At 39.6% G+C, this 22,688-nt stretch overlaps 1 protein-coding gene across 1 annotated transcript in view; it reads right to left on the reverse strand.

Moving 5' to 3' along the window:
- LOC125745256 (solute carrier family 12 member 5-like) overlaps positions 1-2,118 on the reverse strand; it is a 50,908-nt gene extending 48,790 nt beyond the window's left edge. The window contains exon 1 of the mRNA XM_049017914.1: positions 1,606-2,118. Coding sequence (XP_048873871.1) covers positions 1,606-1,660 — 55 coding nt within the window. The 5' untranslated portion in view covers positions 1,661-2,118. The remainder of the gene's footprint in view (positions 1-1,605) is intronic.
- Positions 2,119-22,688: the final 20,570 nt, after the last annotated feature.

Below are 22,688 nucleotides of genomic sequence, written 5' to 3' on the forward strand. Positions count from 1 at the left end.
CCTGTATTACTAATTCATGTAATTATATTGCATTGCACTTCTTCAGCCCTGGTAATATTTAAGGTAATATTAATAATGATAATCTTGATGTTGCACCTTAACAGTATATTATTATTAGTAGTAGTAATATTATTGTTATTTTGGAAGTTCATAGGCCCACATGTGTCTTGGCAGGGCAACAGGGACGCCTCCCTTATGGAAGCAGACAAGCACATCCTCTCTCTCAAACTCAGCCAAGCTCCCTGCTTACGCCTTCACTGGCAGAGGTCAATGTGACAGTGATAAGTTACAACAGGTAAGACTGCCAGTGTCTCCAGACTTCAGTGACTCTGAAAATAGGAATTTGAAATGAAGTAGTGCTAACAGTTAATCTGTGATCACAGTCAGCTCCGAACCTGCGCCAAACTAGTACTCTCTCTTCCTCTGTGACCCTGTAGTGGGACATGGGTTCGAAGCTCGATGGATGGATGGTGGACATTCTCTTCGCTGACCAGTTTTCCTAACACGACCCTAAAATACACACCTAACAGGAAATCCCCCATCGTAATCAAGTAAACGAATAAAGCACAAATTCCCACATGAATGAAACCTTAAGCCTTGTAAAAACGGAAATTTACTATGATCTTGGAAAATGTATCTTTATATTCTGAAATATAACTGATGTAGCAGGACTTCATGCGTATTGTGAAATCTGCATGTATTGCGTTTAAATGCGTTTAATGCTTCTGAATCCCAATTTGATCACCAAGTTTAACACCACACTGCAGTGCAGTATTCCGAGGCAGAGTCAGGACCCTGGACAGAGCACAGGTCTTTCTTCCATATAGAGTGTTAGTTATTGGTTATAAACTAGACATTTACCACTGTGCATATAATATACATGAAAAGGCAATGTTAGATATAGAAAATAACATGATTCTGAAACCATTTATACAGAGACGAGTAATAAAAATTTTGCTATGGGAAACAATAAGGCACATTAGCCCCCGTAGCCTGAATTAATATGTTTTTTCAGTTCCTACGAGTCATACAGACGAAACACATGACGATTATCCTGCATTTATTGAATTTTCTTTTTCTCACGCACTTTTTCCGTGACATTCCCGGCATGCTTTTCCCGAAGAGAAAACGATGGCGAAAGATTAACGTGCATCCCTTTCTTTATGTCTGCGTCGCAAGGGTCTGCCCTACCACGTAATGCAAAAGTTAAATTGCGGTGCAAGCAACAGACAGGAGCAGGCAGCCGGGAAGACAGGGAACGAACAGAGCCAGGCGGACAGATGCAGGTTGACAAATGCAGCCCCAGGGGGTGACCGCGCTCAAACAAAAATCGTGCCCCGGTGCCAAGTTATGGTGCCATGAAGCAGGCTGCTGGATTCTGCAGCAATTGCGCGTCTATAGGGGGTGAATCCCTCATTCTCCCGCCTCAAGGGGAAACGAATCATTATTCTTGTCACAGCAGCCTTGCAGTAGGAGCTACTGTGAGGCACAGTAAGTTGGAGCAGGTAATCAGCCTCAGCAGTTGAGTCGAGCCCATCTCCTTCATCTGTCATGCACTCTCTTACTCTTACGTCTTTCGGCAGGAACGATTATTTTGCCACCTACCCAGGCTGTTGGGTCCCCCATCGCCTTCCTCGCTGTCGGTCAGGTTGTTCAGCATCTTCGCTTCTCTAGGAGGTTGTGCAGAGAGAGAGCGCTCCTGGACTGCTGGCTCGCACGTTTATCCCAAACGTGAAAAAAAAACGCGCAGCGACAGAAACCATGAGGATGTGGGAATGGATATACTCTCTCCTCCTCAGGCAGAGCAGTGACAGCGAGAAAAGGGGATGGCAGGTTTTCCTCCTTCTCTCCCTGGCATTCTCTCCTGCTGCGGCAGCGCGGCTCCCCCTGTACCGAGGACACGGAGGGATAAGGAGGGTAAAGGAGGCGTGTGGATGATGGACTGCCTTTGAGCAGCAGCGCACACACATCCACAGTCACCGCCAGCCCCTGAGTGAGGCTCAGCCTAATGACTGACTTCATCATGTATTCAGCAGGCATAATCTGCCTCTTTCTCTCCAGCGGAGGGGCGGCAGAGAGAAATCGTGAGAAGAGATGGATGATGCTCTCGTTCAGGTGCTGAAATAATGTTTGACTTTCCTTTTCCTTCTTTAATAACACCTGTCCTTTCCCCCCACAGAATTATTCCATTCTCCATTCTAACACAGAAGCGATACTTTTAGCCAGAGTCCCATCTCTCTTGTTTCTCTTCCACTCACTTAAAACTGCACACATTTAGTCAATTAAAACAACAGAGTGGAGACAGAGTGAGATGCAGTTAAGCTCTTTTGCATAATAAAGGTGCTCAGTTTATTGAGAGATGTGAAAGGTTACAGCACAGCAGATGTAGATCATCTTTACAGCCTTTTCAAACATTCGGAGGAATCATTGCTTGACTGTGGATGAGGATCAGGTCCGATGCAGTAAATTGTACCGGCAAAACAGCTATGGGTATTAGTTTGTATCCACGGCTGTGTCTGTGAGCGTGTCACGGGGCTCACATCAGTGTCGGAGTGTTACCCGCAATTAACAGTGTTGTCACTTTGTGCGTAGATCTTCTGGGCTGTCGTGCACCATAACCTCTACATTTCATAATCCAGACAAAGACATATCGAATGTCTGTGAATAAAACAGATTAGACACGGAACCAAAGCGTTTGTTGCGAAACAAGGACCCAAATAATAATGGCGCTCACTGCTCTGTAAGTTCCCTAAACAAAACAGAAGTCTTACACTTCTACTAAATGAAAAATTCTGACATAAAACAGAGGTTCCTAAAGACAAGACAAAGAAGAACTGGACAGAGAATTGCACAAATGGCATCTGATGTCTATGTTGCTTCTTGTATTTGTGCATGTAAGACGTTATCCTTGCAAAGTTGGAAGGCGTGCGTTTTTATCCTGCTGGAACATGTCGTTTTGTAGGAACACTGCAGCTCCCTGATAGCATTTTAATTGCTCAGCACTGTCTTTTAGTTGTTGTCTCGATGTCATTCTGGCATGTGAAGCAAAATAAATAAGCTGTAATTCCGAAATCTTACCTCAGATTCCCTGTCTGCTTTTCCCCGCCTCCCTGCCCAGATGTGGGGGAGATCCAGCCCCTGATACCCGGTGAAGCGAAAACCACAGTAGGTGACTTACAGCAGTCCTCATCTTAAATACCCCCTGTTCCAGATTCCTGTGTTTTAACACTGAGTATGATCCCTCTAACACAGTGGTTCTCAAACTCGGTCCTCGGGACTCACTGCCCTGCTTGTTTTCCAGCTATCCTTGCCCTACACACTGCTGATTACCTGGATCAGGTGTGATCAGTCAATCAGAAGCTGAAAGACAGCTGGGACTTGTGTGTGGGGCAGGGATAGCAGGAAAACAAGCAGGGCAGTGGGTCCCGAGGACCGAGTTTGAGAACCAATGCTCTAACGGGACCTCTTACACCACTTGAACAGTATTAGATTTAGTCCAAGAGACTGTAAGTCTATAAGTCTTATCATAGACTACTGGCCTCAATTACAAATAAATATTGCTCTTTAAAGCTAAAATCATCGAGGTTAACATTTATACTTATACACAGCTGTTGTGGGATATCTTACGTTATGAACACTGCAGCAAAGGTGACTCAAATGAAACATCACAGTTCATTAAAATTAAATGAACAGTCTTCAAAATATAATTAGGATGATCGTTTTTTTCATCAGTTTTCTGTATTATATCCAGTTTGGAGGTGGGATTTTATGAACATGATGCAATACACTGCAAATATTGTGTTGTATTGATATAAAAAGCATATCGAAATGTTCGCTACAAAAATTATCATTCCAGATATGAACATAATGTTTTGAAAGCCGTCTTAAACTCTCCAAATCCTGAAAGATGCCCTTGATCCAATTTTTTTGTGATACTAAACATATTAGACAAAGGAAAAAGTATAAATTGGAAAGATGTTTGGTGAAGCATGACAAATATTATAATATTAATGAACAAGTGTGCTCACATTAGCATTGCACGGGATGATTTTCTGTGGAAAGGCAGGTTATAACTATTTTTCATACAGTGTAATCATTTCCCCCCCCGCAATTCCCTCATCATGTTAATGTAATCGGTTCAGTAAATCAGCTTTCTGGACAAGACTTCCTCCTTTTTTATAGGGAACAGACCTGATAAGCCGATAACTACTGAGAGACGTTATTGCAGTATAGCAGTACAGTACAAGTCCCCCTACAACCTAGAGCAATTCTATTAAATGCCTTAAAGGAGCATTTGCACTGAAAATTGATTCATTTGAATCAAACCATTATTCGCTCTGAATCATGGCAATTGGAACATTATCTGTTCAAAAGACTGAGTAAAACAGCATAGGCCTGATCTTGCAGCATTCACAAAAGAACTTGTTCACCCTGTTTCTTGCAATATTCCTTATGTAATAATAGATAATCAGGAGCAATTGATAATGATAATCGTCCTCTTGTCATACCAGAATTTCCTGCTTCTGTCTCTGCACTATGCTCTGACCATGGCCTTCATCTAAGCCACAGGAAAATCAATTGGAATTAATCAGCAAACGTTCCATTGCTGTTATTTCTCCCGCGTTCCTCACTGACTATTCTATTATTTTTAAGTTTTCCCCATTGGCTATGAGTTTATCTCTTCTGTATAATTTCACATTTACATAGATAGCTTGAATCTATTAGTAGTCCTTTAATTACTTCCAATACTTATATGTTGACTATTGTTAGTTTTTAAAGACCCTTTTCTTTTTAATTTCCATGACATTATGCAGATCTTTGCAATGCTTTATACAGCTTTCATTGCCCCCCCCCCCCCCCCACATCCGTCCATCCAGTGTCTCTGTAACACACTTCATTGCCGATACCCTGAAGGCGCATGTAATTGATATGTTGGTCTCCCTGAAATAATGAGCTGTCTCCTTTAGTTTGTTTTATCATTGGCTTTTATGTAATCATGGAAAAAGGTAAATTACATATACATTACATACCGATATACCATCCGTCTGTCCATCCATCCATCTATTCATCCTTCCATCCCTCCATTCATGTGACTACCTATCCACCATAGGGTTATTATGAACACGGATACATAGACTACATGGATTTAAACAACTTTTAGATGTATAGTTATCATAAAAAAAGTAAAATGTACGAACACATATGAAAAATAATTTTTAAATTATGACCAAGCCAAAAAAAATATATAATAATTTTGAAGAGAAGTAATTACAGCACTAAATATAGTTTGAAAAGGCTGGGTTTGCATTTCCTTGGAAGGCTCACATACCGTGACACAAAAAGAATCATTCTCAATGTTAGCTTAAGAGCATGACTTTGTCCTATGGCTGAATCGTGTGCGGCGGATTTGAAAAGTAACCACAGGTGGGGTATGTTGATTAAACAATGCATCTAGAATTCAATGACTCCAGTTGTGTGCAGAGCGTGATATCCTCCATGACAATTCCACCCACTGTTCCACATGCCAATCATGGCCACTGGTTTCCCTGGCAACAGTGCTACTCTCTAATATTGCAAAATCCACTCTACTAAAAAAATTTTTATTTCTTTTTTTTCTTTCTCTGCGACTAGGGTACGCAGCTGGTTTAAAGAATCATTTGCAGAAAAGTTTTGTCGGTGAAGATCAAATTGCTTAGCTTTTGGCAATTTTAATCATGGGGAAAAATCATCCAGAATAAGTGGAATTACAAAAAGTGTGTAAAAGAAATAAAAATTAATAGCCTTGGTACAATATTATAGATATTAGCTCTCAAAAGCATTCCCAAATTATCTGTTTTCCAAACACTACATGTCAGGAAGACTTTTGTTATTGTTGGAATTGCGGCATGTTCATCCAGGAGTCATTCTTCATTCCTGATGCGCTATTTACATTTAGATCCCGTAATGTTAAATTTATTGATTTTCAAGGACCTCAACTGCTTTGTCGGAAAACAGCTATGAATATATCTGCCGTGCTTACAGGAATTTGTTGTTCTTGTTGAAACTAGAATTAGGATTAGGGTAGAGGAATGGCAGGAAGACGAATTAAACACTGTCAAAGGTTCCGTTTATGGTTAAGGATTAAGTCAATAAAATGTCATATGACGCCCGAAGAATCAAGACACATGACTGCCTTTCTTTTAGCTTATGATTCTCGCCTGTCACTTATTGATAAAGTCCTAAGCGTTTCAGTATTGAACGCCTTTCTGCGACTGTACTTTCTTTAAAGATAATTCTATGATTTTAAGTTTATGGCGCCCTCTTCTGGATACCTAAAACCTTAAAACGGACGTGAGCCCCAGAGGCGTCACGAATGAATCGAACGCCCCGAATGATTTGTTCAGCTCAGACAACCATAAGATTCTAGCAACGATCGTAGTTAGCGCTGATTCAATAAGGTTACGAACTGCTGGAAAACAGAAGTATTACATTTACAACATTATCCAAATATATCGGACACAACCAATATAAATCAGATAAATTATTGCGGTTATGTAAACAAAATTAAGAATATTTTTTCGACCTACACTGAAAAATATCCCTGCAACTTGCAACCTGCAACCGTTCTACTATATTCCACTACTAAACTAAGTAATAGCGTATTTCTGTATCAACGCTGACAGCTCTACCAGAAATACAGGCCTTCTCCATAACACACGCCACACAAACCTTTGCAAACTATGATCTGATTTAAAAATCTACTTCACATATTGCAGGCACATTTGTTACTGACGTTTTGACATGTGACTTTAAGTAGGTCACGTGATTACAGAAGCAAATTGTCATAAGGACTGTATGAACAATATTTTGATTTAGACCTTTTAATTTAATTTGGTTCCATGTCAGTTTATTATATAGGTACCTCTTGTGAATTACATCCACATAAGCAAGAATGAACCTTACTCAATACAAAATCCATTATAACACACATTCAATCATAGTCAACCTTAAAAATCCATTACAGTATGGAAAAAGAGTTAAAAAATGCATAATTCTTTGCAGGCCTGCCGTAGTAATATTCATATATTTCTTTCTCAAACATAAATTAATCTTATTTATTTTCTTCTGCACTGTTTTCCTAGAGGTTCCATATCTAAAATAGCTGAAATGGAAGGTTCCAAATATTGGACCTGGCCATCAGTTTGGTGCTGGGTACTATTTACAAACCGAATATCATGGTATTTACGTTAAAAACCAGCCCTCTTCAGTATGTATGACTTGCTGTGATACATATCATATCAATTTTCTAGATGGAAATTCAGAATGATGTCAGTGACATTTACAGAGAGAACATTATTTGGTATGACTGTACGAAGAATACGGTCCCAGGCCCCCAGCTTCCCTGAGCCAGATATGTGGAAAGATGTAGTTTGAACGGTAGTAAGGGCGTGAAATAGATATCGCCACTAGATGGCAGAAAATGATTTTAACACAAATGAAACACTATCAAATCTATTAGCCTCATCTGTGAATGTGTCCTTTATAGCCTTATGCTTATTGATAATTAAATGGAAATTTAATAAATACTACTATCGCTGTCACTAGCAGGAGAAACATATAATTATCTTAGTTGGTATTCCCATCTTTGTTACACGTGGACCCGCAACCTTGCAAGGGCTGTACAGTATGCAGACTGCATGGAGACTCTAGTGAACATAGATTTGCCTTTAGGTGACATAACACATTAAAAGTGTGTTTTCCCCAGCTGCTTCTGTTTCACTGTGTTTTAATTCAGACGTAGGGTATGGTATCCGATTTCAATGATGTAATTCAAATCTATTGATTCATTTAATTTGTAAAAAAGATGCTTGACTGGAAATTTCCTCAGTGGATATAGTCTTTTTCCTTGTGCAAGGTAAGTTGTATTTTCCTCAATAATACAATTATATTCTCGTACTTTCACCCTATTTGCTACTTCGCCCTTTCTTCTGTTAACTGACTGATTTTTCAGCCAGACAAATTGCAAGCGCGGTAGCAAAATAAATCCTTACTTGTAAATCAGTCGTCTGAAGAGGCATGATATTGGTCCAAGTTACCTTGAAAGGTCCAATTCTCGAAGCCCACAGCTATTTTTAATCAATAAGTAATATTAGCCCCTCCACCTATGTGATCACAGTAACAAGCCGATTGTCGAGGCAGCTTTAAAACCCAGCCCAGATTGCAACCCCGAGGGACTCTGGGTTCCGCTCCCACCGCATTCCGTCGTACCTCATCACTGTCGCCACTAACTGAGGCACCTGGAGAACAGAAGAGCAGAGACATGATGAACATGGGCATCGCCACGGTAACACAGCACACTTTTTGCAAGATGGTGCTGGGACCATTATTTTATGGATTGCAAAATTTGCAGTATTATGATTCCTTAAGGGAATGAATGAAAATGGTTATTGATATTTTTATTAGGATTTAGTTTGTGAGCATCCAAATTCATTACTCCTTGATGCGACATTATAAGCCTGCAATAACTAAGCTGGTTTAGAGGGACATTACCTGAAAATGGTTGAGTGGGGGTGAGGTAGGTAGTTTCATGACAATAGCTGAATATAAGGGGCAACATACGTGAGTGTAGGACCTATTTAAGGGGGTTTCATCTCCCTATTTTTTGTCTCTGCCTGCCTGAAACATTATTATTCTATATCCATAGCGATTCTGTATAGAGTTTCAAGTCTTAGATTTTCCCCTAGGGGGCAACACAGTCCAAATAGTAACTGATATGGAGTGGATGAGATGCACTGATAAAGTGGAAGTTCAATATTCCTGATAGATACGGCCTCTATCAGGGTGCGCATATGGCAGAAAGAAAAATTAATAAATGCATTCATTTACAAATGTGTTTTTTACTTGGAACGCACGCTTCATGAACTGTGGCGTTTCTGTTTGATTTTAATTTACCTCCAGAGTGCAGCTCAGCTTGACTCGGTGCAGAGACTGGCTTTCAGTTCAAGTATTTTCTTGGTAAATAGATGGTCTATTTTATGCTCCAGCACCCACGTTTGGCAATTTACTGTACTCAGTATTGGTTTGTTTCTCTTGGAAGCTGCCAAGCTCGACTGAAACTGAGTCACTAGCTTTGACTCCAATATCCTCACGCCAGAAATCTCTGCTGACCTGGAGCTGCTTCAAAACTCACCAAAACCTCGAAGAAAAAATGTCGTAACCACTGAACCCAAGGCAAAATCAAACATAAATATATACGGCAATAAATGAAAACGTTATCTTAACCGAAATATCCAGCTAATATCCTGCAAGTAGCCCATACATGCCAAAACATCAGCAACTGGTAATTACAGCAGAATTTAGTTTAAGAGGGATGCAAACTTGCTACTTGCGTATTACTTATTCAAGCTAATAACACTGTCCTTCCTAATCACTGCAAATGAAGCTGAATTCATTTATACTTAAAGAGAAACAAAAAAGCAAATTACTTCAATATAAATCAGTTTTGTTGTGACTATTAAAACAAAATAGACGGAAAAAACGTCCCAATGAAAGAAACCTGCTGTTTTATGCATTAGCTCCATGTTAATCAGGGCACACAATAATTCCAGCTAAACAAGAAATCCTGCTTTGTGATACTGGCAAATTGAAATCATTATTAACCACGTAAACAGACATGACCTTAACCAGGGGCCTGTTTCAGAAAGCAAGATTTCTTGCTTAGCCAGATAACTTGTTGGATTTAAGGTAGTTTGGGTTAAATATAAGTGAACAAAGATGAAGCCCATTTAAAGTAGGGTTCCTTAAATCTGACAAATAGAGTATCACAGTAGCTCATCTGCATGGTTAGCCCATTCAGCCATGTGATGGACCAGGGTGCAGAGAAGCACACAAAGAACTAACAAAGAGGGTACAATACTATATGGAAGTAATGGGAAGGCCAGTGACCCCTGTTGACCAAAAATGGAAATGACAGGATAGGATAAGGCAGGGGCTGAACCTGACAGAAGCACTTCGACAGTAGTCAGCATGCTTTTTGCGCTATGATAGTTTGAGGCTTGAGGGAAAATTTTTATGTTCCAGAACAGCACATATAAATTAATTTATTTAAGAAACACATATTCAGCACAATTTTTATAGCAGCTATGTCATAGTTAAGGACATTCCGTATATTTCAGGGTAAACATAATGAACAGTCTAATAAATTCAGATGACATGGTTTACATCATCTCACAGGGAGCAGCTCTTTCAGGACAACAGTGATTCAAGTCCTTCCTGCATCTTTGTCCTTTTATTTATGAGAAAATTATGCATACTTTCTCATCAGCTGTGCCTGTAAAAGATTCTGAACCTCCTGCATCAGAATGCCACAGTCTCCCATCCACATTTCACGGGCAAACAGTTTCTATGTCGACTGCGAAGCTTTCAGGTAGCTGCGCACACACTCTCAGAACTGATCCTTCTGCTTTTTTTTTTATAATGGATACATTTTTATTTTGTTTTATCACTTCAAAAGCTTTTTGTCGTAAATGCACAAATTACTGATGCAGATACGCAATAAAATATGATTATTTCTCTGATATCCACAAGGTATCTTAGAAGCAAAATCAAATATATGTAAGTAAAATTACGAAACAAATGGTAAGCCTTGTGCCTGTAGCCTCCAGGATAAACTCTGGAACTTCTGTGACCCTAAACAGGATAAGCAGTTACAGAAAATGGATGGATGGATGGATGGATGGATGGTAACACGTTACTTAAAACTCTCATCTACAATACACTGTAGATACATCCATGCATTATAATGGTTGGTAGAAGAATTAAGGATGCTTTGTACTGCATTATGACGGTATCTATAGTGCATGATAGAGGAGAGCTGCATAAAGCATTCATAATGCATAATAAACATAGCTATATTGTGTGATACCTTTTTATAAGTATTTAGAACCATGTTTATATAGCTTTATTAATGCATTGTAATGTGCTATGAATGTGCTCATAGATCCTTACAGACATGGCATTCATAGAAAGTGCTACTGAACATATTAACAATACATAAAGAAAAGCTCAATACCTGTTTGTCCAATACTGATTTCAGAATACGCTATTTTAAGTTCAGAATACAAAGGAATAGCCTTTCTTCAAACAAGCTTGCCCAGTCCATCTATCTGTCTTCTAACCTCTGTTTAAGCACACTGTTGTCCAGCTTGAAGCCTTTCTCAATAAGCATGGGGACAATGTAGGGATATAATCTCGACGGGATGGGAGCTTCTTAAATACAAAATCACAGTCCAAGAGCTAATTTAAAACAGAAAAGGAAAGGATCAAGATAACACCATCAATGACTGTGCCGTGGGGACCGGCGGTGGACTGGTGCTCTGCTGTGCTCCAGCTGTGCAAAGTGGCCAATAACCTCACATCAATAACCTCAAACAGCAGAATGAGCCAGGGTTTCCTGAGTAGCACACGAGATATTTAAGTAATTAGAAAGGAGGCATGGGAGGTAATATAAATGGAAAGTCTGAAATTTAATCACTGATTAAGGTTATTTTGGCGAGAAACCAAAAGAAGAGAGAGAAACTGTTTCTATTATTCAGTCACAATGTAGAGGACTGAAAAAACGAATAAGAAAAAAGCAACACAACAACACTCCATCCATCCATCCATCCATCCATCCTGTGTTAAGTTCCATCCAAAGCATACATAATTTGGTGGATACAAAACTGGCAATAATTAAATTAAAAAAGTAACCAGCAGAATCAAAGGACTTTAGGAATCTACATTCTAAAGCCGGCATTTACAGCAGAGATTAATAACGACGACAGAGTCTGTCATTATTCCAGCGCTGATAGATGTGGCACCTTCATAGATATTGCACATTTGCTGAAACTTAGCAGTAAAATTCAGAACCTTGTGCAGAATTAGTACTGCTGAAATTAAAATTTGTATTGGGTACTTCAAGATTAATGCATTGTTGCCATTTCAAGTAAATATATGGTAGAGCTACCATTTAATTGCAGTTCAGGAGGGCTTTATAACCTTGACCTTGAAAAATTAAATTAAATGGATTAAAGGTCTAGCTCAGGAGTGTCAACCTCATTTCAGTTAACGGACCACACTGGACCGAATACAATCTCAAATGGGCCAACCTATGCCTATTAAGCTAATAATATTAACAGCACCTTTAACACTTGGGCAACTCCTTAAAACAGTTTTTCACTCAGGAGAGGAGTTTAATAGTTCCCCCTATATAGGCTACCCACAGAAACAATCTTGGAGGATTAATGGCGTTAATCAAATTGTGATTACCGGTATAATGCATGATTAACAGTATTTGGTAACAAACTGCGACAGCGCAAGTAAACAGAACTTCGCCCGTCTGTGACCTCAGTTACAATAAGGTAGCCCTACAGCTATCATTCAGTGCACTTTATACAGTTAATCACCATACAGTTGTTCCCCAAATACTGATGGAAAAAGACCCGAAATCCTGTCTGCAGCTGCATTTCTCTTATTTTGGGAAGAGTGAGTCACTTCTCAGGCCAGACAGTTTCTCCTCAGCCTTGCCTCTGAGCTTTATGGTGGCCAGCTATCCAAGCTGCATTGCTTCTCTTCTAACTGCAATTAAAAATGAACAGTGCCACTGGCAATTAAAAATGGCAATTCATTCATTTTGTTTGTTTCCAGTTCCTCTTGCAAGCTGGTGAGTCCAACAGGGACAGTGAACATTATTTTCCTTTGACACTCTGTTGTTCCACAAGTGGAGCGACTAAGCAAAGCAGGTTTTTTACTATTTAACTTGTAAATTTGTGGTTGTTTTCTCCAGATCGATATGTCCATATTCTAAAATAAACAAACTATAATCCTCAATATAAATTTTTTTTTGTAAATTCACAAGTTGCATGAAATTTAAGGCAGGCCATGAGTTTGACTCCAGGCATTTAGCTAAAGAAGCTTATGAGAAGCACTGATTTTCGGGAAACTCATTCAAGTTGTACAATCCCCATACAGTATAAGCCATTCATTCAATGTAAATAAATTGACTCAATATTAATATTGATCGTTTGTAATATTTTGACAGGCCCTGGAAAATGGAAATGATCAAGTGATGAATTAAGTTCTAATAGGGGGCTAGGAGAGGGAAATGGCAGGCAGTCCGGAAGCATGTTCTATATTTAAAATCACTGAAGAGTAACTTAACATAAAAAAGAGAAAAAAGTGGAAGACAAGAAATACCATAAAATCAAAGCTCCAGGAATCCAGAATTGCACAGTGAAAAATTGTATGTTAAATTACTGGTAAATCATGAAAATAATGAACCTTCAAAACATCCAACCATCTATTTTCCAAACTGCTTATCCTACTGGATCGTGGGGGGTCCGGAGCCTATCCCGGAAGCAATGGGCTGGGAACAACCCAGGATGGGGGGCCAGCCCATCGCAGGGCACACTCACACACCATTTACTCACACATGCACACCTACGGGCAATTTAGCAACTCCAATTAGCCTCAGCATGTTTTTGGACTGTGGGGGGAAACCAGAGTACCCGGAGGAAACCCCACGACGACATGGGGAGAACATGCAAACTCCGCACACATGTGACCCAGGCGGAGACTCGAACCCGGGTCCCAGAGGTGTGAGGCAACAGTGCTAACCACTGCACCACCATGCCGCCCCCGTCAAAACTTTTGGTTCCTAAATAATTTTGATAATGGTAGCTACCATGTCGAACAGGTACTTTTTCATGTACTCAGATGAGCACACGACTGATATTAAAAAAATCAACCCAGAGACACTTCCTGATGGAGAAAAAAAAATCAGAAGTGTATATTAAAATAATATTCACACTGCATTATGCAAATGAAGTCTCTATGGTCATAAAACTTTCTGATCCAGGTATATGGTGCTTGGAGTTCTGGCTTGAATACTGTGTCTAAAGAACATTTATTGCGACTCAACAGGGGACACTGCAAAAATGACAGAATTTTGCATCTTAATTGGAGAATTGGAAGGAAAATTGAAAATTAACTGTATCCATAGCAGTCACATCAAAAAAAAAAACATTGTACTCTACACTAGATATCCTGTGCAGGACACACGGTACTCACTTGTTATTTAAATTGGTCACTATTCATTGAACTGAAAATTTACTGGAATAAAGTACTTTTCTTAGAATGAAATATTTATTAAAATGATGCTGCATTACTGGCCAGTTATAACAGCATTTCCTTTGTGTGTTAAGACAATAGACGACACATGTGATATTGAAATTATATGATAAATGCCTCTCAACATGTTTGAGTGTCACGGGAACAATATCATTACCGTTAATTTCAAATTCATAACAGCAACTTCATTTTAAGGAAATGATACTGATAATTTGACACTCTGGAAGTGACAATTTATAAATTGTATTTTTAATCCAAATCATACAATATGGGAAAGGGCGTGGTGCTTCTTGTAGTTCACTTTTGTCATGGTTAAGGATGCAGAGCCTCTTAGAAGCGTTTTGTTCTGAATAACTGAGTCTATGATATGAGTCTATGATAATCTGTCAACAATTACATTCTAAAAATGTCTGTAGCATCATTACTATCATCTTCATAATCATTACTCCAGTATTGATTCATGGAAATACATAAACACAGTGTGTGTTTACGGAAGGGCATAACTTTGGGTGGAGCATTGGGAGGGGAGGGGGGAGGGTCTCCACCCGTTTAAGAGGATCCAGGGGGCTGTATCGGCTGGTTTTGATTATTGAGGGGGTTACAACCCCCGCCCACTTAATTTAGATCGATGTGTTTGTGCATCCTCTTTCCATAATGAAAATCTGCATTTCCATCACAGTCAGGAAACTGGACAAACTGTGGAATGTGAAACGATAATGTAATTAATATGGGAATCTTTAATAAGGAGTAAAGCAGCAGAACAATGTAATAGGCATGATGAATGTGTTTTATTTTGCTTATCAACAGACATTGTTGTGCAAAAGTCTTAGGCAGTCAAAGAATATGATGTTTAAATGATCTTCATGTTAGTGTGAATCTATGCTACAATGCCAGTCAAAGCGTGTCAGCTTATCCAGGAGATGTCTCCTGAAGTCACCCCAGGATGTGCAGAAACCATCCAACACTTCCATCTATTTTTTTGACTCGGCCACTATTACACCTCATATGGTTAATCAATTCCTTATTGACTTTTCAAAATAATTAAATTAATAAATTACGTGAGCTGCTGGTGAAATGTAACAAACACACGGAATGGCTGAGGTGCCCCTGAGGAGAGCTTTGGGAAGCGATGCTCCTCTAGCTATCCAACAAAATATCTGTGACTTTTCAGAGAACTTATTGCTAGTTTTTACTGTGTTACTCTTAATTTGCATATATTCTTATTAGGGTTACACCGATCCCGCATTTTCTGTCACGATACCGATAAATGAGCTTTGAGTATCGGCTGATACTGAGTACCAATCCGATACCAGTGCTTAATTAATAAGCTATAAGCTTTGCCTCACTGTGTAGAAGAGACTACATAATAGACTAGATTGATATAACAACTATCCATCCATCCATTTTCCAAACCGCTTATCTACTGGGTCGCAGGGGGTCCGGAGCCTATCCTGGAAGCAATGGGCACAAGGCAGGGAACAACCCAGGATGGGGGGCCAGCCCATCACAGGCAACACACTCACACACCATTCACTCACACATGCACGCCTATGGACAATTTAGCAACTCCAATTAGCCTCAGCATGTTTTTGGACTGTGGAGGGAAACCGGAGTACCCGGAGGAAACCCCACGACGACATGGGGAGAACATGCAAACTCCACACACATGTGACCCAGGCGGAGACTGGAACCCGGGTCCCAGAGGTGTGAGGCAACAGTGCTAACCACTGCACCACCATGCCAGCCCTAACTCAGTACATGTAACCTATATATACAGTGGAGGTACTACAGTTGTACAGGAAGCAGTGCCATGCGTTAGGTGCAAGAAGACTTCAATACAGCGCTTTTCAATCTATTGCAGTCAATTGATTCAACCCATTGTGAGCACTGCCTGTAAGTTCCTTCTTATTGTTTACTGATTTATCTTTCAGTATTGAAAGGCATTTACCGTCACTGGGATGCTCGTGTTTATATTCAGTTAGTCTTAATTGCTGAGTGATATTTACCGTCTGACACGTTCTGTACCTTAACTTTAGTGACAAATTGTCACTTTCTGTGTTCTGAGTGTAATTGTGTAACTCAGACCTTTCATGTGACGCCGTAGAGAATATGTGCTTACATATCTTATGTTCTAATTTCATCATTTCTGGTATTTCAGTTTTACTCTTCCGTACCACATCAACATGCTCTGGAAGAGGCAATATTAAACACACAGCAAGAAAGCTACGTGCTAACTCTCATGTTGTTTATTGGGGGAGTTTGGCTGGCTGTCTGCTTCCGGTTAATTAATACCATTAGAAGGGCAGTACAGAGGAAGATTGGGAAAAAAGTGCAAAGGGTAGACAAATCTAAGTTTGAGGTGTTTGGATCACAAAGAAGAACATTTGTGAGATGCAGATCAAATGAAAAGATATTAGCAGTATTTGATGACATCTGTCAAGCGTGGTGGAGGCAATGTGATGGTCTAGGGCTGCTTTGGTGATGGTAAAGTGGGAGGTTTGTACAGAGTTAAAGGGATCCTGAAGAAGGAAGTTTATCACTCCATTTTGCAACGCCATGCAATACCCTGTGGATGGTGCTTAATTAGAGCCAATTTCGTCCTACAACAGGACAATGACCCAAACACAGCTCCAAACTACGCAGGAACTATTTAGGAGAGAAGCAGCCGGCTGGTGTTCTGTGTACAATGGAGCAGCCAGCACAGTCACCGGGTCTCAGCTCTACTGAGCCGTTATGGGAGCAGCTTGACCGAATGGTACGTAAGAAGTGCCCATCAAGCCAATCCCACTTGTGGGAGATGCTTCAGGAAGCAAGGGGTGAAATCTCGTCAGATTACCTCAACAAATTAACATCTAGAATGACCAAGGTCTACAAGGCAGTAATTGCTGTAAATGGAGGACACTTTGATGAAACCAAGTTTGAAGAAGACTGTTATCATTTTAATTTCAAAAATGATTATTTCTAACTGTCATTGACTATTTCCTATTTATTTAGCTATATTTCCTATTCAAACTCATTTCATGTATGGTTTTGTAAGCACAGAAATCAATGTTTAATTTTTATATGCATAGTAATAGGGGAAAACCTCGCAAGTAACGAGGGGAACATAATTGAGTTTGATGTGGTTACACGGTGGTTTTTGGGGAAAGAATGCAGCGAAGTGAGCGGCAGGGTAGCCTGGTTGTAACCTCCAGATAAAACAGCGATATTAAAAAATACCACTGAAGTGAGTCCCGCAAGCAAAAGACCCCCATCCTGTGGGTGAGTTCCGTTTAACTACCCGAGACCATACCAACAACTTTACATCCAAGTTTACATTTTCATGGAAAACACGGAAATTCCTAAGAGACCCCAAATGGTAGCGTATGCTGAGAATCAGCTGCGCCTTTGACTCAGTCCTTCCGGAAGCCCTGAGTGGACTAACCAACACCAACGCATTTTCTGCAACAAATTTAATCATTGTATAAAAATGAATATTCACATGCAAAGTAGGTTGTTAATATCAACTCAAAACCAAACATGAGCATAATATACAGTATTAAGAATTAAATAAGTTAGTAATAAAGCTTATGAAACAAAACAGAAAAACATGTCATAAAAACTCAAGAGCCATAGATTTTATGCGTATTTTAAAAGTGTGATTATTTACTTTTGTGCTAATTGCTAATGTCTGTCCATATATCCATCTTCCAACTGCTTCAACTGACCAGGGTCATGGCTAATTACTAGTTTATTGCCATATTATACAAATACCATGAGATAAAACACAATCAATAGAAAATATGAAATATTTTTGACAGAAATCAAATAATTTGCTTAAATTTTAAGTGGCATAACCAGCTTAACCGCCTGGGTGTACATCAGTAGAATGAAAGTGGATTTTTTCAGTTATTAGTTATTATGAGTTATTTAAATGTTAGTAAAGTGATTGCGAGTGACTTGTACCATGGAGAAAGCTTTGAGAGGTCTAAGATTTAACGGGTACATACAGGTATGGGGGACCAGCACAGACGAGGTCAAGGTGGCTGTGAAGTGATGCCATTTTGAGTAATAGGAAATGGGACCCAAAACTGCTGGGTGTCCTACAAGCACTGAGGAGGTCACTGGAGCTGGGCGGGTGGAGGCAAGTCGAGGGCTGAAATGAACTGTTCCAAAGAGAGTACAGTTGCTTGGCAATGAAGAAAGGGGCTGTTCAAATTCGCTGTCGACTAGCTATAGAGCAATTTACAGACTCTCACCTGGCTGGACTGGGAAGAACTCATTTAAGTTGTGTCTTAACGACCTGGTGCTGTTTGCCACTGTGAGCAGTCTTGTTCATTGCCTCTGGTCCATAGTGCTAAAAGTGCCTTTGTCTGATCCTCGCCAGGAATATTAAGGAGACTGCAAATGCTGTTAATTTCAGTCTCTTTGAACTCAAACTCCCACTGGATTTAAGACTGAGACTTCATTGCTATACTTTCACAGTGTTTCCTGGGACAGTGTGAAAAAATATATAAATTCTGCAAGACTGTCTTCCACTGCATGATAATACAATCACAGAAGAACCTGTTTAAGACATTTCCTGGTGAATAAACATTCTGATGGTTTTAGGTTTTGGAGAAAATCCACAGTCTCCATGGCAATGTCATGGTTTTGCATGCAAAATGTGGAAAAAACAAAAACCAAAGAAATTCACATTATACAGTTTGTGCAAAAATAGAATAAAGCCACTGATTTCTTTCCAGCTCATTTTTCTAATCACCAGTCACTCGCACCCTCGGTCTTCAGAAAGAAACACATCAATGCAAAATTCACTCAGTTTCATTACTCAGACACTTGCTGCATCTGCTAGTTAGTCCATCCCTCCATATGGAATATTCCAATTTCTGTAACACATTCCATGTATTGATGTTGTATCGCTCCTGAATGCACTGGATTTTCAAACATTTTAGAGCACGTAACCTTGCTCTAAAATACATATTCAGTTGGCCTCTTTGCATGCCTAAACCTGTCCAGTCACATTGTATAAAGTACATTATATTTTATCCCATAGCAGCCTCTTGCATGGCTGACGGCTCTGTAGGAATCTGTGATTTTGGACTTTTTGGGGTCTGTGCCATTTCTCACTCCAGGGAGAACTGTCAAGCTGGCTCAGATGGAACTGGGCTCATGCACTCGGTCTGGCACATCTGGTAGAGCTACCTCAATGATGTTAACTCACATGAATGGTCTCAGTGAGACTGGTACAATGGTCCCAGACTTAAAGTAGTATGTCACATCATTATTCAGATATGTAAAATCAGAAATCTCGCCCCTTTTGGTCACAAACTTAACCCCAAAGTTAAAATTCTGACTGTTAGTCACAGAACCCGGTTGTCCATAAATCCATTGCCATATCCTCAGGAAAATAACTGTTGCAGCATTTGGTCAATGATTGATCTATTCAAATTGGGTGACCAGATAATCCATGTCAGGAAGGACACTTGCAGCTAGGATAGGGTTTGTACCATTTCAATCAAAAGGACTTGGATTTCACTTAAGCATTGAGTTCTTACTGTGTACTGATTGGTCAGTATCCTATAATCATGCATGTGTAATAGAATGGAAATATACTTGCGTATTTACTTATGTTTCTAATTACTGTTTATTTGCCATTATATAAGATTTATGTGAATTTAATCTCATTTTCTGTTATTACACATTTAAGCTTATCACTGCATGTCGCCTCTATTCGCCTCTTTACTTTCTGTAGCTCCGCCTCCTCTTCGTGTTTCTTAGGGCTAAAGAGAAGCTCCGACATTATTGTAATATTTTCTTTGATGATGTCACTTTTTTGTTGTAATACTACTGTCGTCTTTGATATTTGTTAATAGTTAGGAAAGAAAAGGATATTCCATCGATGCCATTGAATTTTTTGCACAGAAATTATTTTTGTGTTAAGCAAAGGAGCCATGTGCATTTTTAAAATCAGACTAATCTATATTGGCTGTATATTAATGACATGATACATTTCTGAGGGTGTCGTGCGGGAGGCGAATGCATTTATGATGTTTTCTGCAGGAGCAAATGAATGATGGGATTCCACCAGTGAATACTCTCCCTATACACTCCTCTCCCTATACACTCCTCTCCCTAGGCTCAGCTAGCAGTGGTTACACATGTGGTGCTAATATTAATGAAAAACAGCTGGATCGGTCATTCAATCACGAAAACAAACCAGTCAAAGCACAAGTAGTGAATTATTTAGCCAAGCACAGAGCCTTTTAGTTATAAACTAGTTTGTAAAACCTGAAGTAGCTCAAAGGCTCCACTCTGACATTGATTATTTGGCCACCCTAATTTAAAGGGAATATCTGTCACCAATGTGGGATTTAAGGAAAGAGCCACAAGATAGCCAGAGATATACTCTGTTCCCACAGCTCCTGAATGCTGCTATAGTGTTAAAACACATACTTTAGGTAACTTTATTTGAGGAGACACTCTTCAGGCAGAGCTCCTACGTTGTGTGTTGTGTAATTAGTATTTGCAGCCAGATCATTCTTACACTATGTGTATTTCCTGCAGAATATTACTTTGACTCTTTTTATTGAGCACATGTGATATGTAGCTGTCTATGTAGCCACTTAGGTTGATCTCTGTGTTAAGTGAGTTGGTGTGTACTGTATTATCCATACCCCACAAATGAACTATGTTTTGTTTACTTCTAAAACTAATAATTCAAGTAAATTAGTGACACACTGCAGCGTTAGTGCAAGCTTAGACAGACAGACAGACAGACAGACAGACAGACAGACAGACAGACGGATAGATAGATAGATAGATAGACAGATAGATAGATAGATAGATAGATAGATAGATAGATAGATAGATAGATAGATAGATAGATAGATAGGTTATTATCATTAGTTTGTTCAGCTTTCTGGCATCACCTGTGCTGATGTCACTGCTCCAACACTCCACCACAAAATTGGCTGCATTGGCAGCGACTGACTGGTAGAAGACATGTAGGAGTGATCTGCATATGCCAAAGGGCCTCAGTCTCCTCAGGAAATCGAAATGACATTGACCCTTCTTGTACACAGCCTCCGTATTAATCCTCCACTCAAGTCTATCATGCACACCAAGGTGCATGTAGGTATTCACCACCTCCATGTCTTCACCGACAAGAGCATTGTGTGTTACAATCTAGTGACTCTAGATTTCTCACTGATCAAACATGCTGTTGCCAAGCTCTTAGGTGTATTAGATAGTCATACTGAATCTGCATTAGTCCTTGAGCTGTGTACATCAAACATGCTGAATGGCTGTAAAATCTCGCAGTTGAATCACCCAGATATATTGCCATTAGGTGGTCCCTGAGGTAAATTGATATAATATACTGATATTTTACTACTTTTTTACTGCCCTGCTGTGCCAAGAACCAAGATCAAATTTTTCATATTATGTATGTGGGTATCACTTAAGTCAAAAGCAAATCTAGGATGGGCAAAAAAAACTTAATTAAAAGCAAGAGAAGCCTGGAAGTAATGAAAATATAGAAAATAATGCTTAAATTAAAATAAGTTTTAGTTTAGTTTTAGTTTGGTTTAATATGAAGTAACATTTTCAAAAGCATACGCAAAGATCAGCACACAGCAAGTGTCTTTGGCTGCCAAACTGGCTTCCACCATCGGGCCAGTGGCTGATCCTCTATACTCACTCATCTCATTTCCTTGTCCCACTGCTTCTCCTGCGAGGGTCCTGCTGGCCAGACTAGAACTCTTTTTCACGCTTGTCCCAGCATGTTCTAAAGGATACACAGGTGTTCCCAGTCTAGCTTGAACATATCATCTCTCCAGCATATCTTGATTCTTCCCTTTGCTCAGTTGTTCCGTATTTTAGGTGACATCTGCGTAAGATGCCTGACCCACTTCATCTGACTCCTCTCAATCTGAAAGAGTAGAGGCTCTATTTCAAAGTCCTACCCGATTTCGAAACTCCTCACCCTGTCATAGAGAGTGAGTCCAGCAACCCTGTTGAAAATCTTTATTTCATCCAGTTGTACTTACAACCCTGTTCATTTGGTTATTATCCCCGTCTTATAACTATAGGTCTAGATAGCATCATAAACTAACCAGTAAACTCCAAGTCTCACCTTAGAACTTACGCTTGTTACTCTTGTTACTCTTGTCACTCTTGTTACTCTTGCTTCAGCACCATGAACCCTGTTATTGTCCACAAAACTGTAGTCACTGAACTGATCTGCTTCTCATTCTCATGGTCACTCTTACGTCACCCTTGAAGAAGATCTGAAGATACTTGAAGATACTCCTTCACTAGGGTTAGACTCTGCTCCATCACAAATATCTCCTCCTTACTGAGAGCAAACCACAGCCTTGGGTTTGGAGGTGCTGCTTCTCATTCTCATCACTTCACAGAGGTTCCTATTCAATTCTATTAATGGAGAAAAATATGGCTTTGTGAAATGTTTACAGCGTCTTTTAGCCGACATAAAGAACCTGGAGAGTCATGGCATTGACATTATTTATTAGCAATTTCATTTCATATTTGCCTTGTTGATAAAG

The sequence above is a fragment of the Brienomyrus brachyistius genome, chromosome 6 (genome assembly GCF_023856365.1).
Source record: "Brienomyrus brachyistius isolate T26 chromosome 6, BBRACH_0.4, whole genome shotgun sequence".
Classification (NCBI taxonomy): domain Eukaryota; kingdom Metazoa; phylum Chordata; class Actinopteri; order Osteoglossiformes; family Mormyridae; genus Brienomyrus; species Brienomyrus brachyistius.